Genomic DNA, 13,738 nt, shown 5'->3' on the forward strand with positions numbered 1-13,738 from the left:
TTGAAAAGTGTCCTCTACAACACCTCTGCCATAGGCCACTTCAAGTGGTTCGCTACGTTTGGTGATAGGGGTGCCCGGGTTCATGGGGTGAGGTTTGTTCAGGTCTTGGTGGCGGATGCATCTGTCCTTGGCCAGCCTCTAGTAAAACCCCCAAGAGCGCTGTTGGGTATTATCAGAGCCTTGGTTTCTTGCAATTACACCTACGCAGGGCCGGCCCAACACCTGCGCTGGTGCGGGAGAGGACGGTTGAGGGAGACCCTTTGGCCCCTCCATTCGAACTTTTAACCCAACACCAGTGGGAGGAATGGATTCATATGTCACTCCTGGACACAGTGCACATACTGACTAACCCCCAGATTCCTAACGACCTCTCATACCTTTTTTCTTCCCAGAATTTCCTCACCTTCCTTTATTTAAAAATACCCCCCGTAGAGCATCTCCAAACAGGCCCTGCGGCATAGGCCCCGATGGCAATTTTATTTTCCTCTGGGCCTCCTGTTTGAAGTTAATAAAAAAACCTCTGTGAATAATATACCTAAAATTTAATAGATTAAATTTTGTTGTTTGTTTTAAAGTTCAAACGCAACTTTCACATAAATGTATTGTTGGTACTAAGGTACGGGAGATAAGGAAGGATTCGTGAATCCAAGCTTTCATATATTTTTCCGGCCTGTTAGCGTTTGGTCGAAATTTGACGAACGTTGTGTTTGACGGCTGATCAAACAAAACAATTTTATATTAGACCAACCGCAGACGAGTGAAGAATCTGCAGAGGGGACCGTTATTTGAAGCGGATAAGTGTAAAAAAATTGTGGTAATGTTCAATTTAATGACACTGTCTGATGTGACGTTCGGGTTAAATTTGGAAAATTTTACCCGAAATACCTGCATAAAAAAGTTCTTTGGATCAGAAAAAATATCCTGAAAGATGGAAAAAATATCAGGCAAAAAGCAAATGGAGGTATTTTATGTGATTGCGTCAAACTGGAAAATAGCATTAAAATGCATGCGATCTTCTGCCATTGACATAAAAAATGCGGAAGAAACTTGCACGTCATGAGTCAAGAGTTAATTACTAGTGTATGGCAGGGGCTTAAATTACCACAAACAAAAATGAACACCATATAAAGTCCAAGGATTCTCTTAAACACATACAAAGAATATTATAATATCATATCTTCTAGTTGAAATAAAATTAGGATAAATTGTTGAATTAATACGCAAAAAATAATAATAGCACATGGACAAGAAATAACTATTTATGTCGTGGCAGATGGTAAGTGACATAGTTCCATTTTTTCTCAAAGTTAAGTTTGAAGATTTTGAAATACGCATAAATTATTAAAATAACCCAAATTATATGTTAAATATCAAAATTGTTGATAATTTGTCTTAATCTTTAAGGTTAAACGCAACGCTCGTTGTATTCTACGTGTTCACAGATGGCGTTAATTAATTAATTTGGTTTAAATACGCTTTTGCAAGGTATTGCTTTACAGTATTAAGACAAATTATTTGTTTGCGCCCTCATATACGCAATATGAATATGAATAAATAGTTTTGTCCATATAAAAACTCAATTCTATCGAGAAAGGCATACAAATACAATATTGGATTGAATCATCGGTAAAATATTGTATTTGTGTGCCTTTCTCGAAAGAATTAAGTCTTTAAACGAATAAAACTATTGATTCATATTCATATTGCGTATATACGGGCGCAAACAAATGATTTGTCTTAATATTGTAAAGCAATACCTTGCAAAAGCGTATTTAAACAAAATTAATTAATTAACGCCATCTGTGAACACGTAGAATACAACGAGCGTTGCGTTTAACCTTAATAACTTGCAAAAAGCGTATTTTAATAAAATAAATTAATTAACGCCATCTATGAACGCGTAGATTATTAAAACTCTCCTGTAAACTTAGTTTTTGTTTCATCACTTTTCACGACTTTATATCACATTTGTATGCCTCCCTTGATAAAATTGAGTTTTTATACATTCATATTTATATCGCATATACATGCATAAACACGCAATTCATCGTAATATTTTAAAGCATTACTTGCAAAAGTTGTATTTTCATCAAATAATAAAATTAGCGCTGTCTATGAACTCAAAGATTATAACAAATGTTCCGTTTATCCTGTACTTAGTTTGGTATCACGTAATGATAGATTTTTTATAATGTTTTTTATAAACAATCATTGTGGGATTTCAAAATCAGCTTGCTTACCACACTTCTATCTCTTTATTAGATGTAATAGAAAGAATAGGTTACCTATCAGTTCTAACCTACGTTATTGTTCCATTATTTACTTAAAAGAGGTTTGCAAGGGACAGAATATCTTTAAGTGATATTATGTCCATACTACCTAACAGTATTCCCATTATTCTGTAATGTTCCAGGAGTGTCGTCTGTGTCGTCGAGCAGCGAGGCGAGCGCGGTGAGCGGGTGCCCTCGTGTGTGCCGCGGCGGAGACTGCGCGGGTGGCTGTCTGGGGGCCGTGCCCCGCCGTCTGGCGCCCCCGTTGCGCCAGCCCGGTTCCTCGGCGCTGCGCCGCTCCCAGCACCACTCCATGAAGGTACACCATCTATACCTACCACCCCACAAAAGAACAGTGACAAATCAGAACATCGATAAAAAGTGAAGAAAAAGAACAAACGAACAATGAACCTAACCTATGTATTATTTTATCATCTCGTTGCTCTATTTTGTCGTTGTTGTTTTATCCGGTTACCGTACAGGTTTCATGAGAAAATAATTAAAACAATATCGGTTTTAATAAATGCATATTCGATGAAAGTGATATTAGAACTAACTTAAAATCCCTTGATCTTAACAAATCGGCTGGTCCTGATAACATTCCTCAAATCCTCTTTTCAAAATGTTAGTCAGTATTGACTCTTACTAAATTTTTTAACTTATCTCTAAAAATTGGCACCTTTCTGAAAAAATGGAAAACAAGCTTCTTGTCTCCAATCTTTATCTCTAACTATATACCTATATGTAGGCAGTCGTCAATCCCGAAATTATTTTAATCTACTCTGCTCTCTAAACTCTTGCAATGAACAAACGTCTTCAAACAGACGTAGTGAACACCGACTTTAGTAAGGCTTTTGATAAAGTCTCACACAAATTTTTAATTAAAAATTTAGAACCCTTGGAATAACGGGGAATAAATTGAGATGGTTTGAAAGTTATCTGCACAAGAGAAAAATATCAGTTAAACTCAATTCACACTTTCAACGCCAGTTTGAGTTTTTTTTTCACCGGCGTTCCACAGGGGTCTCATTTGGGACCTATATTGTTTTCCTTGTTTATCATCGACATAAGTACCGCTTTTGATGGAGTTATGATACTCCAATTTGCTGATGATCTTAAAATTTACAAAACTATTACTAATCTCAATGACTGTTATGAATTACAATTAAATCTTGCGAGATTACTTATAGATTATCTTGAGTGATTCACCCGAAATGAACTATTTATTACTAAATATTGAAAAATGTAAAACGTTAACTTTTGCTCGTATTAAAAATCCTATCATGCATCAATATACCATCAATAACAATATTCTAAAAAAAGTCGAGCAAATGAAGGATCTTTTAAATTGCTATTCACTGGGTTGGAGAGAAGCAATCTAGAGAATAATTCGACAATCTGGGCTCCATTGTATAAGATTCACCAACTAAAAATCGAGAGAGTGCAGCATAAATTTCTAAGATTTATTAATTATAAATTATGAATGCTAGTAGAATATCTTAATTACACCTTTTTAATGGACTTACTAAACTTAACCGACTTATCATCAAGGCGCACATTGACTGATTTAGTTTGTCTTTTCAAAATAGCGAATGGCAGTTTGGACGCCATGGATTAAATGAACCTTATTACTTATAGTGTACCCACGCGTAATTACAGTAAGACAGGCTATTCTCTATAATGTTCCAAAGTCTGTTAATAATTATTTAGAAAATTCGTTAATTCAGAGGCTACACAGACTAGATAATAATTATAGTTCAATCGATGTTTACCGCCACCACTCAAACTGAACAACAATATATTAGAATATTTGTAACTGATCCACAAAATGTCTTTTTTCTTAGATGCCCACTTTATCTTTATACAGGGTGTATCGGCACTAACCCGACAAACTTTAACCAGCTATTCCTTAGCACATTTGGAGTAAAAAATGTTATGGGCACTTTGCTGTCCGGTAGCATTTTTTTTTCAATTAAAAACAAAAAAAAATAAAATTTCCACACTACATCACTGTCATTGGCATTGCGTTTCGTGTTCAACAGCTGTTATAAGCAAGTATGTCAAAAAGCGTCTTCGCTCTTTCGCTCACACTAAATAATAATAGTTAAAAATGAGACGAATGGTGCCGTGCCATTTCGTTGTGATTGTAAGTGTGCGCCAATATAGGTACACACGTGCATTATTCAACGGAATTCGAATAAAATATTTGCCAGACGGGTTTTCAAACTTTGACAAACTATAAAACAGTGGTGACATGTGGTGAAAATATGAATAATAAATTTTTTATTAAAAAAAAACGTTACCGGACAGCAAAGTGCACGTAAGATTTTTTATTCCAAATATGCTAAGGAATAGCTGGTTAAAGTTTGTCGGGTACGTGCCGATACACCCTGTATAAATATAAAGTTCCATAAATCACCCAATAGGGCGTAATATTTGAATGATGTTTTATGTAGCTTATATTATTATTTAGGAGTATCACGTAGGAGCGATTACATTTTTTTTTTCATTTACATTACTTTATTGTAAATTACGTATTACCAACCTGTTCTATGTATTAATTTATATTATTTTTAAGCCATCTGCACTTTTAAAAGTGGTTTATTTATTTTTTCTCCTTCCTTATGTACATCTAAATGGAAAATTATATAAACTATGTGTTGTGTTTTTGAATATTTATTTAGTTGTTGTTGTTTTAATACTAAAAACCTTCTGTTGGCATTGTATTATGCAATAAAATATGTATCGTGGAAGAGCCCATCAATTAATAAATAAATAAAAACAGAATGTTGAAGAAAAAGTACGAATAACAAACCTAACCTAACCTGTTCATGTTCCGTTTTGTCACTGTTCTGCATTCAGTCACCATACAAACCATTTGGTATTCAGGAGCCTCATCCAGGCAGCACCCGATTCCGTTTGAGACGATTCGGAACTAGCAAATTAGTTATTTTTCAAAAAGTTAAAGGTCAAAAGGGCAAAATAAAATATATGAAATCAATAATTGTGACTATAATAACATATTTTGGCCTTTCCATTAATGTTAAATTAATTATTGCTCGAAAATTGTTCCCACTTGTCTAGCTCATTCAACACATGTTTGAACGAAGTTTATGTCTTTTAATACGTACATCTTTTCTATAAACCTAATATTACAGCTGTGGAAATGTTAAAAAAATGTTTGTATTTCAGTTGAGACTGCAGGATTATAGAGGGCAAGGCTTTTCGAGTGAGTTGTGTTCGTCCAGTGGAAGATTACCGCCCATTAAAGAGTTCCAGAGAGACTTCCGTGCCTCGCAGCTCACCAACATCAAGGAGTCCCGCAAGGAGTCCCGAGTCACCACCGTGGGGATCACCAAGGAAGGGGAGCCGGTCAAGAGCCCAGCGTGTGCCCCAGTGGGATATGTTACAGTCAGTGGAAATGCAGTTGCTTCAACATCTACTAGAATAAGGTGATTAAAGAAATACATAAACTCGCAATATTTTGTTTTATTTTCAGAGACATTAATTAAGATATGTATTTAACCGTATCTAAGCGAGTATCACACATGTGATCCATGAAGATTCACTTAAACACATTCATCGTGCCAAAACATCCCGCGTGATGGGATAGATTATGTTGAAAAGGTCAACACTTTAAAGGTTAACATTACTGTTAAAAATTTATAGGGTTTGGATATATTTTCTTGATAGGATTTCTTACAATCATCACCCACAAAAAAAGCTTTTAAAATTATACAAATATTTTTTTTACTTGAAATATCTAAACCCCTTCACCTTTTGCTCTTTTATTTTCACCTCAATAATGTTATACTTGTTTTAAAATTATACTTAATAGATAATATTATTTTTTCATTCCAGATGTGCACAAAAGATATTAACTCAATTAGAAACCACACCTTTAAAAAAGGGGAATTATCACCGCATGTCCCAAAAGACAGGAAAAGATGATGCCGCACTATCACCTCTGCTTAGCAAAAATGATCAGGATGAAAATGAAAACAATGCAAACATTATGAACAATAATCAAGGATTACAAGATTGCGATGGTAAACAAAGGAATGACGAGCTGAAGATGAAAAAATCAGAAGAAAAAAATAAACGTGAGGAGAAAAATGACAACAAAAAGAATGAAGTGGCAGAAAGAAAGAAAGAAGAAAAAATGAAACAAAAAGCAGAAAAGGAGGCCAAGCGAGAAGCGAAGCGGGAAGCCAAGGAAGAAGAAAGACAAGCAAAGCTTATCGCCAAAGAAGAAAAGAAGAAGGCTAAAAAAGAAGCAAAACAGGCGCTATTAGCAGAGAAGGAAAAGAAATGAGTTTATTAGAATCTTCCAATCTTTGAACTTCATAATTTTGAATATTATTGATCTAAACTAAATTTTACAATGATTGAGATGCATCAAAATAAATATCTAATTTTAAAATGCACCCAAGATAATATTATTACACAAAATGGTGATTTTGGTAATATGTAATTTACTAATGGCAATCATCAGGGTCTGGGTCTTTGATGAGCAGAAAGGTTTATGAGATTACAGTATTCCTTGGGAATACTCAAATAGGGTTTAAGACAGAAATGTTAGAAAATGGGCCTCTTTAGTTTACAGATATAATAAATTTACTGCAAAACAGAAAACTTGCGTTTATAACAATAAACATAATTATTTTAACTTTTAATTGAAAAGACAATAAATATACCTAAGAGGTAACAATTCCGAGTAAAAATGGTAAAAGGTCCAATAATTAAAAAAATGTAACATCTTCAAGAAGGTAGTTAAGAATCAAATCGCAAACAGAATCTTTCCTACAGTTTTTGTAAATACCAAACAAGAATCTAATAACTTGTCTGAATTGAAAGCTTTTCCAGCAATTTTTATAACAACTATGCATCTCTACTGATAGTTGTTGCAATTTTTTTCATCTGCCAGACATCCTGTCTCAAAGTATCTGTATTTGATTGAAAGAAGTGGAAAAACAAAACTGTTATTATTAAGGCTCCATTTTGGCTCTACAAGGAATAACGATTATGTATTATATAAATGTGCGAAGTTGTTTAATGTTTGGAAATGGTAGTCCACAAGTATGTAATTTGCAACTAAATAGCGACGGGTAGTCAATGTTGAATAGTAATATGTAAGAGCGTCAATTGTGAAATGCAATATCATTTAGTTTATTATATTTGTATCGATATCGGAACCGTTCATTCTTCAATGAAGTAAATTATTATAGAGACGGAAATGCTTCCATATTAAAATTAGAATATACTTTATTTTCCTATTTGTAAAATGTCCATTGGAAATTAATAAAAGTTTTGATCACTTTTGGCAATAATATTCTATTACGTATTTCTTAAGATTGTGCATTAACTTGTTTGACTATTGCTAAACATTTTTTGTGGATTTAAAAATTCAACCTAGTTGTTAAAAGTACTTAGCAGTTGGCTTTCTTATAAGAATTACATAACTTCTTAACTTAATATACCTAATTGTTATCTATTGTTTTTGAAAATAAAATAATACATAAAGCTAACCTACGAATGTACATAGAAAGTAGGCATTGAAAATTACAGAGCAGAAGAAACCTGATGGGTATTGATATGTATGTAGGTTAAAGATAGGTATATTTTGATAGTAAACAGTTTACATTAACGGAGAAGCCGGGGTTGAAGGAATAGGAGAACAGAAGTCCATGAAAGAGCCATTTGAAAGATTAACGTTCCTTTTCTTCATATGATGGCGTACCCTTCTTTTTGTGCGCATTTTCATTTCCGTAGATCTCAATAAAGCTGAATGTGATACTTAATATTTATTCTTAAATCAATCTATGTAGTTCAAAGTGAACTTAATTGTAGAAAACGGTAGGGAACATTCCTCAACAAGATAATATATGCTTTCTTTCTGACTCCCAGACTATGTATGTGTAAATAATTGTTATATTTGACTGTACGTAATTAGAAGAATATAATTTGAGGTCAAACATTATTATGTAGAATTTCATATCAATCTGTTAAGTTCAATGGTACTTCAGTAATTACATGTCATGTTGTGTAGTCTTTTCTAAAGTGACATAAAGGATGTCACTGTTACTACAATGTAATTATTGTTAGAGGTCAGACATGTATTGTTATGCCAATAAAATGGGTTAACAAGATTATGTTATTTTCTTAACAGCAATAATAGAAATTAAGAAAAAGCGGGGTTTGTATGTATGTAATTATTTGTACACCATTATTTATTATATTTATTTATTATCTACATCATATTTAACAGACCATAATTTACAAAATGAAAGTAAAGCCTCTGTGCAAGTGGTTGGAGGAGGGTGCGCGCGTGTCTTTAGCCTCGCCTGTCTCCCAGGCGGTCGTCCAATTCCTTCTCGTACTCCTGGTACCTGCGGATGTACTTGGCGGCGAAGGGTTTGTAGTAGAATGCTTGGTAGTCCTGACGTTCTTGCATCTTTGCCAAAATTTCTTCTTCCAAACATCTGATTTTCATCTATAAAATAATGAGTAACAATTAAGCAAGATATAGGAGTTGCAGTAATAGCTTCACTGACCAAAAAATCCACACACATTTGTCCACCAGACCATTTGTACACCAGAAAATAATAAATTAAATAGTTACGCATAAGTCCATAATATACAATTTGGGAGTTAAGTATCAATGTGAGTGCAAGTTTAATTAAAATGGTTTTTTAAAAAAACATACACTTCACTTTAGCATGTTTTCTAATTGATTAATTAATTTCTTGATTTGTCTTCCTATTGATTCATTTATTGCTCTGTTAACCTTCCATCAACAATACACAATTTGAAATCAGAATTGCTTTCGGTAAAAATCTCTAAAAGTAGTCTTCCTTATCAGGCTTTGTTCTCAGAAGTTAATTTAAAACTTTTAGAGATACAGTGGAACCTCGCATTACGAGCATAATTCGTTTCAGAAAATTGAGAGTTATGTGAAACACTCATTAAGTGAAAAAAAATTTCCCATATAAATCAATGTAGAATACGATAATGCGTTCCATGCCAAAAAAAATACTCACTTTTATTTTTATTTTCAACGTTTATTCATATAAAATTACAAACATATAAATTGTTAAGGAGCGTAACAAGCTGGAAAGCGATTTCGATTTGCAAAGAAACAATAAAAAAACGGAAGAACTACTTTATTATTTATGAATTTATGACAAATAATTCATTCATTCTTACAAGAAAACTGTCTCGAGACATTTGTTTTTAGTGACGCTTCAAAATTCAGTGAAAACGTGACACAGCATTATTATTGAATACATTTGTAAAACACATGGCCACCTCCTTATTAGGGTGATGCTTCTCAATGTACGATGCAACAGTTTCCCATGCAGAATATTGTTGGTCTGCTACTTCCTCTTCCTCCACTAACCAACTCTCCTCTATAACATCTTGCTGTGAAACACAATGCAACTCCTTCCGCAATGCTCTTCGGTGGTCAGCTCTTGACTGTACTCTTCCACAAGCTCATCAGATTGAATGTGCTCCGCTAGATCAGCCATGCTCACACCTTGTTCTCGCTTTTCAATGATTTTACGTTTCATTTCTACAGTTACTTTTATTCTCTTATGGCTGTCTTCTTTTGCCGTTTACTTACGTGCTAGCGGAACGAGTGCTAACCAGAAACTGACGCACTGGCGCAGAAGTTCCAGCTCACAAGTGAGTGACGTGAAGATGGGATTTGCCCTTTCTGCGTCACTCGTTATGCGAAATCTATTTTGCTCGTTATGAGAGGTTAATTATACTGGTACAATGGATGTATTTCCAAATATCAACTGGACTCGGTAAGGTTTTACTTAGATTTAATATAATATTAATATTTATAAAAATACTAAAAACAAACTAGCACAGCGCTGAAACAGAGGTATAATCTTTCCTTACCTCTTAATTAGATATATTTACATAAGCCCCAACAGTTTTTCATGAAACTTAAAAGGTTTACCTGTTCCTTTTCTTCGTAAGCCCAGTGCATGAACTTTTCGTAGTCCTCTTGGGGGCTCTGGTGGATGTAACGGGCGATGAAGCGGGTGATGGGGTGAGGGTAGTACTCCCAGTGCTTGGGCACGTAGCCCTCCGGGATGGGCTCCAGCTGGGCGGGGCCCACAAACACGTTGGAGAGGAAGATCACCAGCCCGCAAGGGATGGCTCCAACCATAATGTAGTAGTGGACCATGTCCTTGAACTTGTTCCATTGCCACCTGGAAATATCATAACAAGAATCATAACATGCTATTCTTCTCCTCTTTTCATCCTTCACAAATCCTAGGAAACCTAAAAACCACCAGTATTTTTAAAAAGTCAGAGTTCTCTACTAATGTTAGTTTTATAACTTTTTATAAATATGGGAAAAAAGATAGGGTGAAGGTTTATATGTATATACAATCATAACATTCGGGTTATGGCGGGTCTCCAGCGACAATGTTACCACAAGCATTGAACTAAATGTTTGTGCAAATATGAAACATTGGGGGAGGGCCAATGTTTTTGTTTTACGTGGCCGATGATAAATAAAAGACGGCCCCGACCCAATGTTTTGAAAGCATTTGGTCACTGGAGACCCGACATGTAATAGACATTGTGTGTATGTATACTTTAAAAATATGCATTTAAAAATGGAATGCTGGATATCGCATGATAATCAAAAGCACCAGCAAGGAACTAGAAAGCAAAATTAGATTGGGCAATCGGTAGTACCCTAAGAAATGGAAGGTGCCACTGACTGCAGCCGATTTTATAATCAGTCCTACCAATGTAGTCATGGTAAATAAAAACACATGATCCTCAGTGACATACAGATTTCAAAACAAAATAATTATAGTCGTTGTACACATAAATCAATCAAACAACTATGAGTACACACAGAATACTCGAAAATAAATAGTCTAATGGATAATTTAGCACTTGGATGAATTTTATTGGCCTTTGTGTGAAGCGAGGTGGTTTTGAAATTTATTTTACTAAACCAAAAAAAAACTTTTATTTAATTAATTTCATAAGCTCTCGCGGTAAATTTTTAAATATAAAATAAATCATAACACGATTTTTTTTGGTTAGGTTATAAAATTGAAAAATTCGTAAACGTCAAAAAACAAGTTAGATAACATGCAGCGGTCTTACTTGGAAGATTGAATACCCAAAATTCGTGGCCCTCCATGATCACTCCTCATCACGGTATTTACGGAAAACTTCACATTTTGGTTAAATGTCGTTTGTTTAATGCTATTCGTTACTATACTCCCGGTAAGCAATTTTCGGACACTGCTCCAAACAGCCATTTTTAGCAGAATTCATGCAAAATTGCTAACCACAGAAGCTGAACCTGAAAGCTCTTGACAAAATGTCATAGACAATTAGAATCAAACTGACAGATTTTTAATGATAACAATACTTGCAGTACTTGCACAGAAACATATTTACATGATTTTTCGTTTACGAACCAGGTGAGGTGAGTGGTTTATTTATGCAGGTGAGATAATTTATTTATGCAGGTGAGATAATTTATTTATGCAGTTGAATGGTTTATTTATGCGAACCAGCAATGTTTCAAAAACAGCATTATTATTATTATGAACAATATCATGGCCAATATTTTAAGTTAGTTAAATTCGGTTTAATAAATACTAACTTCTAATTGTTATCTAACTAATACAGAGTGGTTTTTCTATTAAATATGCGTATTTAGGCCCCCGTATTAAGCGTTCAAAGATGGTATGAGACGGATATTTTTAAATACTAATGTCAGAAGGAGCGCGCTAATATTAAAAAAAATGATAATAATTAAGCGAAAATATTTAATAAAACACGACTCGTTTGAAATAGAGCAAAAATGTCTCGAAAAATGCTTTAGTTGCATTTAAAGATACAATGTGATGTTTTTTCATGCCTATAACATATTGAATAACAAAACAAAACGCGTTTTAAATAATTTTCGGAGCTTACTTTGCGATTTTTTCCTATCGAGGAAATTTCATATAATGAACGTTTCGGCATTACAAATGTATGGATTTTATCTTCAAAACTATCTTTTTTTGGAACTTAAAACTAAAAGAGTTAACGAGAAACTTGTTATAAATCGGTAGAAATTGGGTTTTCCGTGTCCCTATTTGTATGTATTTACCAAAAAGGTAAAATATTAAAACTTAATTCAGAGTTCCGTGTGGAACACTGGTCTTGTTGAAGTTATAAATCATCGTCAATGTTGATTTTGAAAACACATTTTACAAAAGTTAGTTAAATATTGATGTATAATATAAATATAACAATTAAGTATTTTATTACCTTTCTATACCATCAAAGACAAAGCGAATAGCTGCCTTAATGTTTTTAATTATTTTTTTTTTAAATAATACGTTTTTTATGTGAATACCGCACAAGAGTCCCAACTATTCCCAACCATCTGGAGCCGTGAGAATATGAGATCTTCAATTGGGGTATGTTGTGAGGCTGAAGGTAGTGGTGAGGGGAAGGAGATTGGGAAGAGGGTAGTGGGGAAGTACCTAGCTATTCAGATCTGGCCATTAAACACAGCTAAAGCCATTTTAAGCAACATTTCAATTCTGAATGGTCGTCTTACTCCAGGGAGATACTGAGAGTATCTTCCACTCTGGAACATGCCACCAATATATCTTTTATTATTTAAATGATTAAATTGTAAAATAACACAAATCAATCAAATAAAATTTGGTAAGTTTTTTTTTTTTTTTGGTAAGTTTTTAGATTCTCACGGCCAAAAGCATTTTTATTGTTTGTTTTTGGGGTGTTATGCCGTGTTGCGCTAACTCCTTCATTAGCCGACGTTTCGGACAGCGTTGCAGTGTCCATCATCAGGGCAGATCCGGTAGAAACATCTTCGGATCTACCGGATCTGCCCTGATGATGGACACTGCAACGCTGTCCGAAACGTCGGCTAATGAAGGAGTTAGCGCAACACGGCATAACACCCCAAAAACAAACAATACAAATAAAATTTATTTGCGCATGCCGGGATTTAGACCCACGACTTTCGGATTGCTATTTGAAAGCCGTACCCCTCGACAACGGAGGCCTTCGTTAAAATGTATGAATGAAAAATAAGGTGCACAACTCACGCCACTAGGAGGCGCTAGTGAAGCATGTTGCCTTCAGAATGTATGGGAAATGTCAAAGTTGGAGGTATTATTAATATTATAGGGTATTTGGTTTCTGTCTGTTATTAACCTTTGGAGTGCCGAGCTCCTGCGATCTGATACCTTCGTCGTGTGCCCACGCAAATTTTAGCTTACCCAGAATAGCTATTTATATTCAGAGAAATGTTTTTTTCTCTTTCACGTCATAAAAAATATGGAAATATACTTTATTAATTAAGTTATTATATTTTTATTTTTATTGCAGAAACAAACAATACATAATTACCTAGAGGACAATAGTGACAAAGTTATACAAGTTGATAAAATATTAAAATT

At 34.3% G+C, this 13,738-nt stretch overlaps 2 protein-coding genes across 2 annotated transcripts in view; one reads left to right on the top strand and one right to left on the bottom strand.

Annotated features, from left to right (window-relative positions):
- LOC149426522 (uncharacterized) overlaps positions 1 to 8,415 on the top strand; it is a 126,475-nt gene extending 118,060 nt beyond the window's left edge. Inside the window, exons 6-8 of the mRNA XM_089631504.1 lie at positions 2,414 to 2,589; positions 5,463 to 5,722; positions 6,132 to 8,415. Of these exons, the coding sequence (XP_089487630.1) occupies positions 2,414 to 2,589; positions 5,463 to 5,722; positions 6,132 to 6,585 (890 nt within the window). The 3' untranslated portion in view covers positions 6,586 to 8,415. The remainder of the gene's footprint in view (positions 1 to 2,413; positions 2,590 to 5,462; positions 5,723 to 6,131) is intronic.
- Positions 8,416 to 8,467: 52 nt separating this feature from the next.
- On the bottom strand, positions 8,468 to 11,624 carry ND-SGDH (NADH dehydrogenase (ubiquinone) SGDH subunit). The gene is made up of 3 exons (XM_089631505.1): positions 11,415 to 11,624; positions 10,240 to 10,495; positions 8,468 to 8,763 (listed from the first exon to the last, which is right to left on the bottom strand). The coding sequence occupies exons 1-3, from the start codon at positions 11,570 to 11,572 to the stop codon at positions 8,605 to 8,607; spliced, it is 573 nt and encodes a 190-aa protein (XP_089487631.1). The 5' UTR covers positions 11,573 to 11,624; the 3' UTR covers positions 8,468 to 8,604.
- Between the last annotated feature and the right edge of the window lie 2,114 nt (positions 11,625 to 13,738).

This window comes from Hesperophylax consimilis, chromosome 1, assembly GCF_061612785.1.
Source record: "Hesperophylax consimilis isolate HC1 chromosome 1, BYU_Hcon_1.0, whole genome shotgun sequence".
Lineage (NCBI taxonomy): Eukaryota > Metazoa > Arthropoda > Insecta > Trichoptera > Limnephilidae > Hesperophylax > Hesperophylax consimilis.